Source organism: Sesamum indicum, linkage group LG4 (assembly GCF_026168435.1).
Source record: "Sesamum indicum cultivar Baizhima isolate 11 linkage group LG4, ASM2616843v1, whole genome shotgun sequence".
NCBI classification, from domain to species: Eukaryota; Viridiplantae; Streptophyta; class Magnoliopsida; order Lamiales; family Pedaliaceae; genus Sesamum; species Sesamum indicum.
Window position 1 is genome coordinate 16,801,647 of NC_142660.1, and position 17,208 is coordinate 16,818,854.

At 35.4% G+C, this 17,208-nt stretch overlaps 1 protein-coding gene across 2 annotated transcripts; it reads right to left on the minus strand.

The window, feature by feature from the left end:
- Positions 1–2,749: 2,749 nt before the first annotated feature.
- Positions 2,750–16,652, minus strand: LOC105161282 (Homeodomain-like transcriptional regulator). Of its 2 annotated transcripts, none has more exons than XM_011078924.3 (16): positions 16,185–16,652; positions 14,895–14,947; positions 14,495–14,797; positions 14,282–14,338; positions 13,965–14,187; positions 13,702–13,802; positions 13,023–13,109; positions 12,798–12,929; positions 10,123–10,263; positions 9,637–9,759; positions 9,068–9,514; positions 7,377–7,790; positions 6,669–7,286; positions 5,320–5,424; positions 5,017–5,239; positions 2,750–3,256 (listed from the first exon to the last, which is right to left on the minus strand). In XM_011078924.3, exons 1-16 carry the CDS (start codon positions 16,474–16,476, stop codon positions 3,237–3,239), a joined length of 3,339 nt encoding a protein of 1,112 aa, XP_011077226.1. In that variant the 5' UTR covers positions 16,477–16,652; the 3' UTR covers positions 2,750–3,236. The 2 variants fall into 2 exon arrangements, with proteins under 2 accessions (XP_011077226.1, XP_011077227.1); XM_011078925.3 differs by having other exon boundaries at positions 2,750–3,273.
- Between the last annotated feature and the right edge of the window lie 556 nt (positions 16,653–17,208).

Sequence of the window (17,208 nt, forward strand, 5' to 3'; positions counted from 1 at the left end):
GTGCACCTTCGACGAACAACTCGATCTCCGCCTTGAACGCCTTTAAATAATCTTGAACTCGAGGAACTGCATAAAGAGAAGTATTTTTCCTTTCTCGCTCAGTTAAGTCTTTGTTTCTTTATCTCTGTGTTGAATGAGCTCCAACAATCCCTTTATATAGGTGTAAAAGAGGTAGAGTTGTAATGCACTTGAATACCTTTTATATTATCTTTTCATAATTTAATTTAAAAAGATAAATACATCAAATATTTGACAAGATGTGATCCGTTATAACATTATCTCTTCAATATTTATATAAAGCAAGAAACAATTGTTGGAAAAGATCTTTTAAAGTTAAGACACTCCATTACTTTCAAAAAGGTATTTACTCTTTGACTTACATCAACTAGTTGTTATACAAGTGCACGAATAGCCGATTAATATAAGATATGATCATCTTTAGTATTTTATTTATCTCTTTCGTTGTTCATTTATATTTCAAGCTTGTATCGAACCTAGGAGTCAATAGCTCTCTAGTACTCCTTCTCGTTGTTTAGCGCTTACATGAATCTCATGTCTTAACTCTGTGTTCCCGCAGATGACACCATTTGATGCGAGCAAAAAGTTGCTCGTTCAAATACGCCCAATAGGGAGTCTTGGGGCTTAGCTTTTCACCAAGTTTTGGAAGGGGACCTACAAAAGTACATTAGCACTCTGATATTCAAGTCAGTAAGCAGTAATGAAAATAAGAATTAAAACTAAAAAGACTTGAGATAGGTCGATGATTCACTAGAAGGGTGCTTTGAGTAATAGTGTGTTTTGTGGGTATGAATGTTAAGAAAAATATCTCCCTTTACTAGAAGAGTAAATCCCTTCTTATAGACCTCACCTCCTATCGGCTAGAGGAGCCCAATCTCCAGGGACTTGGGAAAGCAATTATTCCAAGATAGACTCCTACTGACTTGAATCATTGATCGTTGGAAACTTATTCATTAAGGTGATTAACTCTCTCATAAGATAAGCTTCTCGGATTTCTAAGGAGCAGTTAGAGTAGGTCCAACAACCACCCCAAATCCTCATAGATCCTCCGTGTCCCGGTGGTTGTTGTCCCTTTGAGATATCCAACGGGGATACCGCCACGTAGGAGCAGAACATGCTCATGTCCAAGTGCCGGCCCTATCAACCCTGCTCTAAGGCCTTTCGTGAATCTCCCTGGGCCTTTTCAAGCCTTGTTGCTTAAGAATCTAAGCCTGGTGATTTCTTAATCTCTTGTGTCGCGTGCCACCTTGAGTTTCTCTTGGGCCTTCTCCAGTCTTAACTGCTTATTGAACCCAATATATTTTGAGACATTAATAGTAAATAATAAAACTTATTTTAATATATTTAAACTAATTAACTAATTAAATTAATTAATAATATATTATTATAAATAATTAACATTTATATTTATAAAGATGTTTAAATTTGAAAAGTGAATTTCAGTATATTAATTTTTGTCTTGTGATACTAATAGAACTTTTCAATTTTAAAAATTTTATACACATTTTTGGTATCTTGATATTTAAATAAATATATTTTAAGAATAAAATCATTTACTTTTTTAGGATGGGGAATATTATGATGTAGATATTTTTTGAGGGGTGTATGTGTAATTTTTCAAAAAGCATAAATGGATTATGTAAATAATGTAAATATTCCTGCTTAGAATGTATGTATAACATTTCAAAAGGCATAGATGGACCCTATTTCAGGAAGTGTAAATATAATTATCCCTTGAAGTTACTGTAGAAGACTTTTGTTTATTGCGTGACTAAGATCCACGCTTTATTAGAATAATAAATTCATGTTTTTTATCATGTCATGTTAGTAATCCAAAGAACTGTTGGAAGCTGAATAGTTGTTATCAGGAAGCATGGAGGCAAAAAGGAAAGGAAGAAGAAAACTGAATTTGGGAAATAGAAACATGAATGTCGCTTAACTTCACATTGGCTGCAGTATTTTCTGTGTCTTGTAAGTGCCTCTATATTCTGAGAGTTGAAACTAATCTACAATGCTCCCTACGTTGGATTTGCACATTTCCGGTGTTATTTTGGGCCATTTCAATATAATGATTCATTTCCTGAAACCTACCTTCATATAGAAACCTCCAGAGGCTTCATTCCACCCATGGTTGTTGGCGGTGTTACACAACACAGCCGTGCTCAGCAAAACACGGCCAGGTCATGTTCTTCAGGGCCTTGTAGTTTTGGCCTCCTTTCCAGTGTATCACCGGCTCCATTGGTTTTAACACCTTTTCTAATGGTTTGGACCAAAAACATAAAAGACATGCAAAGATTAAGGACCAAAATTGCGGCACAAAACATTAGGGACCGAAAAAGTGAATAAGTGGCTATATATAGAAACCAAAATTGTTATTTATCCTAAATACAAAGCTCATTGTTGCATGTAAAATCTGTTGCCATTACATTTCTGCAAAATGTGTGCATCTAGATGCCTGCTTAAATACAGTCAAACTATCTATAAAGAAATGTACATATTGTGCAGAAAGATGGTTGATCCGTTGGAAGGCAAGGCCCATAGAAACACATGAAAAGCCCAATAGTTTTAACCCCTGTTGCGCCTATTGATACGAAGTGAAATCGCCTAGGTAGAGGATTTGACACTTGATTCCAGCCAGTTTATTAATACAGATGTATAATTCTCAACACAATTCTGTTCTAACTTAGAACTTGTAGAGCACAATCAAACTGGAGGATACCACACAAGAAAGTTATCAAGCAGGCACTGCTCACCCCTTATTTTCCTCAGGTTGAAGTACATACTTTCATTTACAGTAAACCTGGTCACTTTATCTAGTATGGTTCCGCCCCAAGAGGAAGATGCTATCCAGAACAATCAAAAAGAACATAGTTCGAAAGCAACACAAAAACTTATTTATTTACAGAAATTATGTAGGTTTTTTCCTTCACAAAGAAGAATGTTTGTGACAAGATCAAAATTTGGGCCAAAACTGAAGGACCGCACCTCATGCTGTACAAGAATAGCAACTTTATCAGAATAAAGGAGGACACAAGCCATTTCATGGGTGTAGCCTTCCACTTTGACCTTAGACCAGACAAGTGATGCACTCAATTTTCTCTTCAGAACGAAAAAGAATGCCTTAAACTGCTTCACCAACCAAAACGTGATCATGCAATGATCATTATGCTACCTCTGACCATCTTTCCTGTTTCGTCTTCCAGGCCAGAGAGACTCTACTACTTGGGGACACAGGTACCTGATGTCAAAGACCATCTGCAGATGTCATTAAACTCAAAACAAAAATGAAATAGCGTGCCCACAAGAAGATTGGATAGAGTAAGACTGTCCAAATTCTATCCATTACTACAACAGACACTAGGGGATTAGATACTTCACCACTTAAGATAGTGATGCATAGTAGTCTGATGGTATTACCTCAAGAACCCATAGTCGCATACAGACAAGAAACAAATAAAGAACATTATGGTAGCTTTTAACCCTTCATCAGCAGAAGACTCTCGAGAACAATGAAAATAATTTCATGGTTTGCAGTTTTGTATATATTCAAGGACAATCAAGTCCCGACTCTAGGAGCATTCCAACTCCAAAATTCTAAAAAACAGAAAAGGGTCAGTTAAGTAACACTTCTGCCTGTTTCTGAAATTAAAGCCACTACATCTCATCAATCTGCCATCTCTTTTCAGTTTTTGTTCAACTCTTTGTTTGTATTTCTATGGGGAATTAATGTGTTAAATGACCACCTCATCAGCTTCCGCTGTTAGAGAGGGAAATCATTTAATATTTAATATCTTAACACACTCTCACGTGCAAACTCTGCAAGAAAACTTTCTTTTATAAATGGTTGTCAATGAGACCCAGGCTACATTCTGTGGCCTTGCTCTAATACCATGTTAGAAATGGAGGGAAAAAACTGAGTTGTGAACTTTATTGAAGAACCTACCCCAATATATATAGGATGGGTCTGTAGAGATAAGTACAAATAAAATCAACCTAGAGATAGGTGAACCATATCCATAAATCAACTTAACATAAATCCTAACACATTGTAATAATTCAAAATCCTCACAATGTTTTCAGATTTTTCACTTTGAAAAGAATCTCTTGCTTAGTGATTCCAAAATTGTGCAGTTATTTTAAAATATGTAATAGGCAACCTGTATTTCTTATTTTAGTAAATTCTTAACTTACTTTGATCTATTACTTCAAAGATTTACGCAATGAAATACAACAAAGTGATATATTAACTATGCTTTTCCACAAGTACAGAGATTGGAGTTATTTTGTCTCTTTTAATAAATTTTTATTGAATCTATAGAGTCCGATTTCCGAGCGTCTTTGTTAAGATTTTAATAAACTGTTTCAGAGTGTTGTTTGAACAAACAACACTCTGAAACTATACATTTGAAAACTGTTAACTACTTATAAATATATAAATTTATGAATTTCATTACATACAAAAATTAGAATTAATATATCATTTTTAATCAATCAGAGAAGACCAATAAGTTTAAAACAATTTTTCTCATAAGTATAGAAACAAGAATATTTTGGTGATTGGATAACATTCTAAGGGGCATGACATTTTACAAAAATTCTATCCTAATCGGAAGTGGGTGCAAAGGCCAAAGATTTAGAGGTAGTTGCATATGTTCTAGTTTGTTAACTGTGAACTTGGCCAGAAAGGTACTTGTGATACACATTAAGAAGTTCAAGTTCAAATTAGTACATCACAACCTAAATTGGTATAAAACATTTAGCTTAAAGATCAAAAAGAAAAACAATGCACCAGTAACCAACATTCTGTTTTCATGTTATCCAACCTCCTTACTACAGGAGCATAATCGAGGGAAAAACTCAAAACGGAAAAGAAAAAGCATCTGAACCATATAAATGAAATTGATGAAAGCTGAGTATAACTCGAAACCAGCAGTTCTCAAGAGACACCAGAACAGAAACTTTATTGAGATGGACATCAAAATAGGGAAAAGTGCATACCTTCCAATCTGTGGACCATTCCAGATTTAGGTTGAGAAGACCGACTTTCCACACGAGAAGCAATCAAAGAATCCAGTTTTACCAACCAAAGTGCAACTGCAGAATATGTTTGTGGCATGGTTGAAAAGTTTGAAATTATTTCTTCCAAAGCACAATAAGAATCCGAAATGTTGTTTCGATAAAACCAGTCTTCGTCAATAGCAGTAACCAAGTCAGCCAAGACCTAAAACATTCCGAAAAGAAGATACATGAATACATCCTCAGGGATACCTATAGATAGAAGACAATGACAAATGTTATCACCTGTAAAAACTCTCTCAAATTGGAGGCTCGTCGTAACCTATTGACCCATAGATTATGAGCAGATCTTTTCCAAGAGCCCATCAAAGCATCTTCAGGAATAGCTGACTGCAAAGAAGTCAAATGAAGATCACCTATTAATCTAACTTATTATAGAGTCCAAGATGCTTAAGAAAAACGTCTCACACTAAACATTTTCACCACCTCCTAGTATGCAATACTGTTGGAAAACAGTGCTGCAACTTTTTCCTGGAATTATACTAATATTTGACAGCCAAAGAAAATGAAAATTGTTACCAGCTTTCCAGTTTAACAATACTGGAGCTATGTGTGCCTCTCCTAGTAAATATCAGGAGTACTAAACTGAGTAAGTGAATATGTTTAGTGTTCAGCCTCTTCCTAAGTAATAAAATGGCACCATCAACCATTCAAAGAGCTCAGCTTCCTACTACATACAGTCCACCATAAAGGGGAAAACTGATACTCATTGTTCAGCGCATTAAGCCAATAACCAAAACTATTAATCATCTTGTCATAATTTACCACCCAGCAAAGAATTCATAGAAACAATCGCCATCAGCAACAGTACATGGCCCCAAACAGATAAATGGGAAGATAAAGGGGCAAATACAATGGGGGCAAAAGACTTTTCTTGCATCTAATTTTGCTGAGTGGAATTTTTATGTCAAAACAGACAGGGAGATGCTGCTGTCACTATGAAATTATCTTCAGACATACTTCCACCCAAAAATCATGGGGATAATTTGACTCAACTTGGAGCTTTATATGAGAGTCGAAAAAGGGTGAGTGCTGTATAGTTTTACAAACTTTCCCTTAAAAGCAGTTGTTAAAAGTTAGTCACATCATTACTTTAACTGAAACAGTAACAATAGCCATAATGAACAAACTGTTGCGTGTATTCAAATCAGAAAGCATTAGGCCTGGCAAAATTTAAGCTTTTCATTAGTTTGACTCTAGAGGCCTGCACAAAATGATGAATATTTAACCTCCCTGTAAAACAACCAGTTTTCAGTTCACAAAAGAGATAACATGAAATCAGCACTAAGTGACCATAGCTGCAATGTTTGAATATAGAACAAGCAGGCTTAAGGAACAATTAAAAGCAACCTAATATAATTAATGCCGCGATCTAATACGATTAGTTTTAGCACAAGGTTCCAAGAAAAAGGACTTGTGAGAGAATGAACTTTGTGTTAAATTGCATGGAACAAACCAGTAAAAAGAAAATACATAAACACACCTAAAGAAACTACTTGATTGAAAACATAATCGTAAGGTTGTATTCCTGCGCATAATATGAAATGCTAAATTCAGATTATATCACAGCCTACCTCAATTGCATAGATTGCAGCCTTGAGTGCTTGCAATTGGGATGATAAAACTCTTTGCTTTCGGCATTTATTAACATCCTTATTGGCCTGACAAACTGCAGAATGAACAGCATATCTTTCCTCTAGATCAAAATCAAGTTCAAATGTGGTATGGCAAATTCTACAATGTTTTTCGTCTCTCCAATACAGGTCCTGACATTGATCACATCTTCTAAGCGAGTCAAGGTAAGCCTTTTTTCCAATTTTAACGCTGTTGAGTTCAGAGTAAAATGACTTCCATATCCATGCACCAAAAGCTTGGGAATGGCCTGGTTTTTCCAACAGCTGTTCCCCTTTCTTCCCACCATCAACAGTTGCTATGCTAGTAGAAGAGGGAAGTTCATTTTGCATCTCACTCAAACTTGATCGGTTGTCTACATCAGACACCGGTGAGGAACTATCTTCCCTAGAAGTATTTAATTCAGATTGATCTGACTGGGCCAGCTGTCTATTTCCACCATCATTTGGCGTATTGGACATTACTTGGATCAAACTTGATTCTCTTTTTTCCAAGGATGCTAGAAGGCGAGCCTCCCGGGCCCCCCTACGGTCCAGAGCTGACAACAAAGTGGAGAAAGCCTACACGAAGGCAGAGTGATAAATTAGTCCTACGCATAAAGTAAGAGTTTGTCTTAGTGTATTTTAAGGAAAGAATTCATGAAAGTTAACCTCTTTGGTATCGATCATCTCCCAATGGCCATCTTCAGAAGATTCAAAGTAAATCCTCCTGTGTCCAGGATCTAATTCATCACAAGGACCCAAAAATAACCAGTATCTATTATACCTACGATCAGAACCCAGAAAGATTGACTGCATAGGATGTAAATAGAGCTCTGCTTCCATTTGTTTTGCAACCCTTTTCATGTTGGCAAACTTCTCCTCCTCACCGATCTTTGACATAGGTACCAAGGAATCAATTGGTTGTTCTGGTATATTTACATCAGGCCCACTAAATGTTTGCCCAGCACGGCTTCCCGATAGCCCAAGGGAGTCATACTGCTTCACAATAGATCTCTTTATTTTCGCACCAGAACCATGATGATAGGTGTTGGGAGGACATTCCGTACTTGACATCAAGGGATCCTGGAATAAAAATGCAGGATATTTTACTAACTTGTCAGCAACATAAATGTTATATGTATCGAAGCCCGCCTCTAGAAAAACATAAAAGATGCCTAGAAGGATCAGTTCACGGAAACATAATGACAAGTCAAATAATATACCACCCACATAAACCATGCAAGAACATGACCAATGCAGCAAAAGACCATGAAGGCCACAAAGCAAGTTACATTTTTTTCCTTATGCTGGAAAAAGAGAGGACAAAGTTCTCCAAAACTTCTCCGCATGCCATTCCAGTTATGAGATACAGAAGCCTGCCTTTGGAGGAGATGGCCCAGACTGGCACAGGCGACGAACTCTCCAGGGGATCAATTAAAAGACTTTAGCATATGCCCTCTCAGAAATAGCAAAATCAATATAGATAAGTTTTAACATCTACAGACGCATCCAAGCGTATAAATCTCAGTTCAGCTGATAAAAAAGGCCTGACAGTCGTTTTGCTCTAAAGATACAAAAAAGTGTGCATATATATAATCGAAAGTTTCTTATACAATTCCTCTTTTTGCAGCGAATATTAACTCCACTTCAATGATTTGGATGAAAAAAATGCCGATAAGCTGACTTCCAGATTGACAGAAAGAAGAGTGAAGTAGTACTTGTGACATAAAGACTTCTCTTGATCCCATTAGTGAACTGATCATTAGGAACACAAATAAAGAGGAAGAAGATGATAGACAAATAAGACATGCTATCCCTGTACTTTAGACAAAGACACACACAAATGCCAAGTGGACATTTAAAATCCGCCCAGCACAATAAAACAAGAGCTGGATCTGACTTCCATAACTTCCTAATAGTGCCATAAATGTTCATTGTGATGTGTCAAAAACCATCGCCTACCTCACCCTTCCATCTTCCAGGAAATAGAGGTAACTTAAATATCAGCAACTTTTCTCAGTTATTTGGTTATCGTTTTTATCTCAATTGATGTATTCATAAGGAAATATAAGCATATCTAGCTATTGAATGTACATGTGAAAAATAGATTATCCACCAACTCTAGAAAGTATATGTCCAATGAAATCATCAAAGGCAATGTCATATTTCATAAACATACCAAAGGCACCAATATTCACATGCTTATACAGAGATTAAATTATGTATTAGCTAACATTCAGAAAGCAAAAGCAACAAATCAGAAACTGCAAACAAGAGATCTACATAGAAAGAAGAGGAAAGATCTGTGCTGACCCTAATAACGGAAGGCATAAAGGAGCCATTAAAAAAATAAGGATTACCTCCATTCTGATACTGGATCCAGCACCAAGAAGATCAATCAACGCGACTAAAGCATTTAGCTTCTCCTCAATGCTTAAATCGGAATATTCACTCTCCATTAGTCCTAACAACCATACTTCTCCCGGATTGCTCTCATCAATTTCATTATATACTCTCAGCATGTTCATGTTAGATTGACCAACATCAGTTTTGGACGGACTGCAGCCCAGAGTCTCGTACTCAGAATCATTTGCATCATCTCCACCAGTGACTTCAGAAATGTCATCCATGCTTCCAAAGTCTTCAGAATCAGATGGACAATCTTCACATTCTTTCTCAACTGCATGGATACGTAATCTATACCCAGATGATGAGATCTTTTCAAACAACGTTATGTCACCCGAGAGAGCTGAAGTGACCAAATTCTCTAGGTCGGGGAGTGTATCCGTGAGGTTCAACTCAACAATCTTCATGGCAAAAGAAATATTACCCAGTAAGTAAAAGCTGATAATATCTAAAACTGCCAAATAGTTGGCATGTTCCTCAATGAATGTTTGCTAACAACTAACAATAGAAACCACAAACTTACTGATGAAGATTTTGCCAACTCTGAGACTTTCATCCCACTATTTCCTTGTGTCAACAAAAGACTGAATAGTTCTCCCTTCAATGTACCAGGACTTAGGCCATACTTATCCATAAGATTGACTTCCTAGAGAACAAAACAAGCAAGATTAAGAAATATTTCCTCAAGGGAATTTGAATATGATGATCTTTTGTTACATGTTATAGATAACTAGCCAAATAATCAGCTAAAGGTTTTATTTACAAGGTATTAATCTACAACTGATAAAGCAGGCGGTAGAAACCCTTCGTTCAAATACATGCAATTGTTAGAGTTACACAAAATTTTAATAATGACCTGACTTTAAATGGCTGCCCCATGTTAATAAATGGGTCTAAAGTTTGATAGTTTGAGACACAGATAAAAGGAGGGGACTGCCAAACCAAATGGACACATGATGGAAAAAAACTATAAGAAGATGAAAATCATGCTCATCAGGAAATTTAATACCTTGTTGCAAATTGTCTTCCGTGTCATACCATGTTTGGCACCAAAACCAGCTGCAACCAATACCTGTCGCAGGATTTCCGTCCATGTCAGGAGGTTCAGTGAATTCTGCCAGAACTCCAGAATAGATCCATTATGTTCAAGCTGCCGAACCATGCAAAGAGTGTTAACAGCAATACAAGAAGTCCAATGCATTAACATACTAAATGAACCACAAAAAGACAAGGCATATTTTGAAATATCTAAGAAATTACAGATCCTTAGACAACTAGCATGATGAAGACAAGATTTGCTCTACTTTCCACCAAATGCTGTGTGGACACAAGCATACGTAAAACATCGTCTGTCAAGTTCTGAAGTGGCCGCTCATAAAGCTAAGTGGAGAGAAGAGGGCCAAGGTACTTGGTCCTAGATACACTTCTAGCTAAGAGATGCTGATATTGAATGTCCACCAAACTATCCCTCAGATACTATATAAAAAGGTGAAATTGCACAAATTCATTACTGACATCTAAATCATTATTTCCCTGCTAGTTTCTGACAAATCAATCAAATCATCATCACACGAACAGTTGACTTCTATTTTCTATCACCTCTATAGTAGCAACGAATTATATATCCATGGGAGAAATCTCCAGAAACAAGTTTTCCACACAAATGATAATCTAGGTGTCCTAAAAGCATGTTAAATAATGGAACCAGCGACTGCTCAACAGTCTTCAAAAGCATTCAGAAAACAACTTAAGTTTGTCATATAATTTAATCAAGATAAATTCCAACTATGTAGATCTAAACTTCAGTGAATTATATAGACCAGACTCAAAAATCACCACCTACTTCAGTCAACTCTTTCTAAACTTTAAAAAGACTCAATATAATAGGTGGGCTAAGCTTAGATTGTAAATTCCAAATACTTGATGTATTGAATTTCAATAAACAATAATTAAATAATTTTGAAATTATTCAAATAAAGTTCTTCAGTTCCACTTTTATTCATTTACTACATGGACCAAACTTGAACTTCATTGTATTGATAATCACCCATGATCAATATAGACAAGGTTAATTAAAGAACAATAAAAAGAAGGCGAGACATGGATGGAAAATTTATCTGTCAAAATTTGCTTCTCTAGAAGATTAGTTATCGTTAATAGATAATGTCCTTAAACTTTTAGATAGCATGAGTTATAGATATATTACCTTTACAATTCTTATCATAATAATTCTTCTGATTTACATATAAAGAGGGAGACTACTAATCAACGTAGTATCTCCGTGTAAATTACATTTTTGGTCCCTATATATGCTCATTTATTCTCTTTTGGTCCCTAATGTTCACGTGCCACGACTTTGGTCCTTAATGTTTACAAAATTTTTACAGATTTGGTCCAAAAATTTATGGTAGGACCAAATCTGTAAGAATTTGTAAACATTAAGGCCCAAAATTGTGGCACATAAACATTAAGGACCAAATGCGAATAAGTGCTATATATATAGGGACCAAAAAGTAATTTACCATTCTTTACAATGAAAGAAGAAAAAGATTAATTTTTATTTGGTTCAATTAAAATATTGGGTAAATTACAACAAAATTCCCCGAGGTTTGACATAATTACGAATACTCCCTTGTTATTTGAAAAATTACAAATACCTCCGTTGATGTTTGATGAAATTATGTAATCCTTGGATAGAGGTATGAAATTGTAACTTTTCCCTTACTATATTTTTTCTTTTTGCTAAAAAAATTAAAAATTTGTAAAAAATGTTGGACGGATGGAAAATTTTGAAAAATTATAAAAAAATTATCCACTTAATCCATAAAAAAATTAAAAATAAATAAAATTATAGTTCTTAGTCGACAAGGGCATTTTGGTCAGTTGACCACAAAAAATGGATGAAAACCTAACGGATTGAGCTAGTTGTTAAACAGTCGTTAAAATTGGGGGTATTAGTAATTTTTCAAACAACGAGAGGTATTCGTAATAATGTCAAACCTCAAGGGAAGTTGTTGTAATTTACCCTTAAAATATATAAGCAAGAATAGATTTAAAGTAGTAGTTTTGTTCCAATTAATATTATAGTACATAAATATTTTTATTTATTTTCAATGATATTTGTTTGCGCAAAAAGTTAAATTTTATATTATAATTTATTAAAAAATAAACTGAAAAATTGAATTTTTTATCGAGGTCACAACATGTCGTGGAATTTTAGTTCTAATATAATTAATTACCTAATAATAATTTATCTTATAAATATTTATAAATAAAATTAGTGGAAAATAACAAAAAAATATTATCATAAAGGTAAGTTAAATTTTTGGTTCCTATATAGCCACTTATTCACTTTTAGTCCCCAATGTTCACGTACCATGATTTCGGTCCCTAATGTTTACATACTTTTATAGATTTTGGTCCCTACTTTGACGGTAGGACGAAATTTGTAAACATTAGGGGCCAAAATCGTGGCACTTAAAATTAGGGACCAAAACGAAGTGGCTATATATAGGGACCAAAAATATAATTAGTATCTCCACTACTTCCGTGAAAATCACTATGTGCAAGATTAAAGGTAAGTGATCTTATAATATATCAACAAAGCTGAGTTATTATAAGGAAAAGAAGAACGCATACAAACAAATTACCAGTTCACTGATGCCTTCAGTTAGACATACTCACCGAATGAAGCAAACCCAAAAACTTGCAATTTTTGCTTGCATGAGACAGAAATCCCCTACTCAGCTCCTTGTCAATATCTGATAAAAGTAGTTTGAGAAGTGCCAGATGTACTTGCCCAAGCAACAATGAATCCTGACGACCACATAGGGAGGAGGACAAAACTAAGAAATATGAAACACACAAAACCTACTAAATGAATACAATACAAGAATGACAATGGCTTACCTTATCATGAAATGCTTGAGCAAATTCGTCTAACGTGAATGAATGTATACTGATTGTTACAGCATATGTACAAAGAAAATGGAACACCTTCAGTGAGGAAATAAAAGAAAATTAGCCAAACATGGTGTATAATATACTATTTGTAAAACTCATTCAATCGACTTATCATGTGAAAGAGAATAATAGATAGAGCTTAAAGGCAAGCCAGTAATCAAAAAGAACAGCAGGCTCAATCGCATATCATTCTCCACATTATCTTGTACTCTTTATATCTTGTGAATACTGTTTTCCATAATTCCCATTTGCATTTAGCAGTCCCATGAGCTAATGGTGTTTAAGTTAATTGTTATCCAGCCGAAAATCGAAAAGTATAATATAGCTAGCTAGCTAAAGACCTTGAACCTCTATTTCCCAACACTATTTGCCCTAGACACCATAAGAACATGTAATAAGGATGTAAGACTTACCTACCCTGCACAATATAAAAAATGTACAGAAAGCATATATTAAGATAAATATGCAGTATGACGAGGAATCAGAAATTTAGGATTATGAGATTTTGTAACAGGAAGAGTTTAAAACTATTTTATTTCTGATACATCTAGAAAAGGGGTATGTCAAGGCCATTCACCAATAGCAATCGAAATGCATAATCATACAGAAAGACTTGTTTAGATACCTTAAAAAACTTGATAACTAGCTCTGGCGAGGAAACCCATGGTGGGATAGACAATGGTAGCTTCATTGTTACAGAATTTGGAGGGAACTTCGCAAGCAAGTCTATCATAATACAAATATTGTTAAAAGGATGAGAGGAAGGTCAAACAAAAGTCAGCAAAGCAAATAAGTTTTCTACTACAACAATGATGTATCCAGATAACCAAAGGGCATTGGAACAGATCAAGAAAGGAAATTGAACAGTAAAAGTACAGTTTGATTTACCTTTGCAAAGGGAACAACCATGAGAAGCATTGGTTGGAAAATGAGCACAACAAGACAACGGTTTTGGCCCTGCTTGTAGATCTCTTAGCTCCAGCTCCTCATCATCCATTAGCAATGCAAACTGTTCTGTGTTTTCTAGACATTTCGCATCTTCAAGAGCAAGTTCACATTTTTCTTTATGAGGCTGTTTCTGTTTCTGTTTCTGAAGTTTCTGGCGTTCCACCTGCAAATTTTGGCACACAAGTAAATATCAACTAAAACACCACCGAAAAGATTTCCTTGTATTTTGTAAGTACAATAGCTAAAGCAAACTTTACTTTTCTACTTCCCACAGCAGTCTTCCTCCTAGCCTGTTCTTTGTTTGCCAATCTTCTCTGCATAAGGAATAATAAAACTTAGTTGCTTGTTAATAAGTGAAATTGTTACATTTGAGAAAGAATTTTCATATTATACTATCCAACTAGCTTTTTTGGTACAGAAAATGATGTAATTGTCACAACACAACTCCAAAGATGGATCAGTGGGCAAACCGCAAGGGATTCCCGTGGCTGTACTCTGTTCTTCTTCTTTTGAATGGCAAGCTCACTGCTGTTAGCACCATATGCAAAATCTCTTGCAACATGATTTGTACCTTGCCAAACTGTCATGAAACCTTTCCCACGGCCATGCTTTTTCCCTGGAGCACCCTTTTGAGTCATTAAACCTTTACCCATGCCGTGTTTCTTTATTGGAGCACCGTTCGCAGTCATTGGGCCTTTTCCTATGCCATGCCTCTGTGCAGGTGAACTGTTCTCACAACAAGCTTGGTAGTCCAAAATGGCATGCATGGAAACCTACAATGAAAAGATGTAAGGAAAAAATGAAAGGTCCAAATACATTTATGCATGGCTTTTAACCAAAAAAATTCGAGTTAAAATATGTGCTATATACCTTTCTTCTTTTACAGGAATTCCGATTATCTTCATGATGAGATTTGCTGGGACCTGGTCATCAGAGAGAAAAAAATCAAGAGAAAGATTCTGATGATATTTATAAAATGCATATATTAACTACAAAGATAGATAATAAAGTGTCACACAACAAATGTGACTAACACTCTTGGTTCTTCTCTTATCTGCTTGACATTCTTTTGTTTGTTGACTAGAGATAAGTGAAGGAACAATATGGGGTTAGAGAACCAAAGTTGATGGAGTGCATATAGGACTCTGGGGAGTTGGGACACCTCAGTTGAGTTTCCATAAGTTTCTGACTCCTGTGTTCTTCTTCTTTTAAAGGACTGTTGTAAGATGTTGTGGCACTAAAGTGAGAGAAGCATTGGGGAGATATAATACATTTATCCAACCAAAATGGTGGACCATTCTGCATCTGAGTGAGGATCTGGCTGTCTAAAAGTTCATAACTCAAATACCTAGCTCAATATGATGTAAGAATACCAACTTAGTAAATTACCATGAGACTCTCACTTACCCAGCTCCATTATCTACAATCCTATTTGGTTCCTGACATGCAAACTAGTAATGATTACAGACCTAATAGTTTAAACTGGTTATTAACAAAACCGGATAGCTATAGCTAAATACATAAAACTGAGTAGGTCATTGTCTCCTCAACTTTAGCACCAAGATTGTCCAAAACCAATCAAAACTTGACTGTTTGGCAACTACTTATTTATCTCTTGAAGTGCAACCAACTTATCAGTCTAAATATCTGGACAAGAAACAAAGGGCATGCTTACAGCTTCTCAACCTAATACCAGCATGTGCTTAAAGCAAGGTAAAGAGCCTTATATTCATTTCCATCTCAGGTACACTGATCTCATCAAGTACCAAAGAGATCTAATGATAGACAGCTTATCACACAGCCTAAAGGGAAAAACAAAATATTGGAATAGTCACTAGTTAGTCCTTTCATCCAAAAGTTCAGAAAACGAAAGAGAAACACTCTAACCCAGGATTCTTCCATTGGGAAGTAATTCCTGCATCATATTCATGTATGAGTTGTGACTACCCTCATGTCATGTTCTCGGCCCAATAAAATAGAAAGTAGAAACAAAAGCTCTCCTAACACATTGCATGATTTCCGAGTATAATGTAACAATCAGTTAAATCAGAGAATAATCAACAAATAAATCCACAGGAAATGAGAAAATCCACCTGAACAATTCGAATTCTATGTTCACCCCGAACAAAAAAAAAACACAAACATCTTTCCACCTCTTACCGCAGGAAAAAGCATTTGATGGAAGAGAATCAAAGTGATCCCCAAGCGGGGGACCATCCTTGCGAAAAAATTTGGTGAGAATATAGTCCGGAGTGTATAAGACCTCCTGAAGCCGCAGCTTATAATCATTTTCACTCATAAATAGCTGCTGATGCTGCTTGCTCTTCCTCTTTCGCCCGACAGCATTGCGCCTGGAATAATGAATTACGTCGGAATTCAACCCATTCCCAAATTCTTGAGTACACTTGTGCGTATTGCTATTTGGCTTTTGTTTGGCCATAATCAACTCCATTCAAATTTTATTGAGCTCTATTAGCCATAAGAAGGGTGGAAATGGATGAGAACAGTTCAGTCTCTCTTTCAGACCTGTGGAAGAGTTGAGAAAATGGAGGGCAGGGTTTTAACAAGTAGGGTTTTTGGCTTTTGGGTTTTATGAGGATGTTTCTCATTATCTTTTCTTGAGTTTTAATAAAGTCGAAAAAGCTCGCAAAAAAAGTTCCGACATATATATAGTTTATAATAAGATATGTGTGTAAAATTGAAAATATCTTCAACGGGTCGGATTGAGCGGCTAGGTTTTTGACTTAAACTCGGTGGCAGGAAGACGGGTCGGGTCGCCCGAGGAGGAAAAACAAGCACATATTCTATGTGCATATTTAATTTAGGGTTATTCATTTTTTATCATTCAAACTATGATTGTTTTTACATTTTGATATTTAATTTTTTTTTTGTATTAACTTACCATCTCAATTTTATTAAATTTTGTACTTTGTTATTTACAATTCTTTTTCAATCAAGTTTTTTATTGGAAAACCTTTACATGCAGCACACATGTAATATTTAAGGGTTATGTGACGTAATATTGTTCCGACAGAAAAATTAATAAAAAGACGGATGTATATGACAAAGTACAAATTTCGTAAAATTGAGATGGTAAGTTGACACAAAAAAAAAGTTTCGATGGCTAAATGTAAAAATGAGCATAGTTCGGATGATAAAAGTATTTTACGTTTTAATTTATATA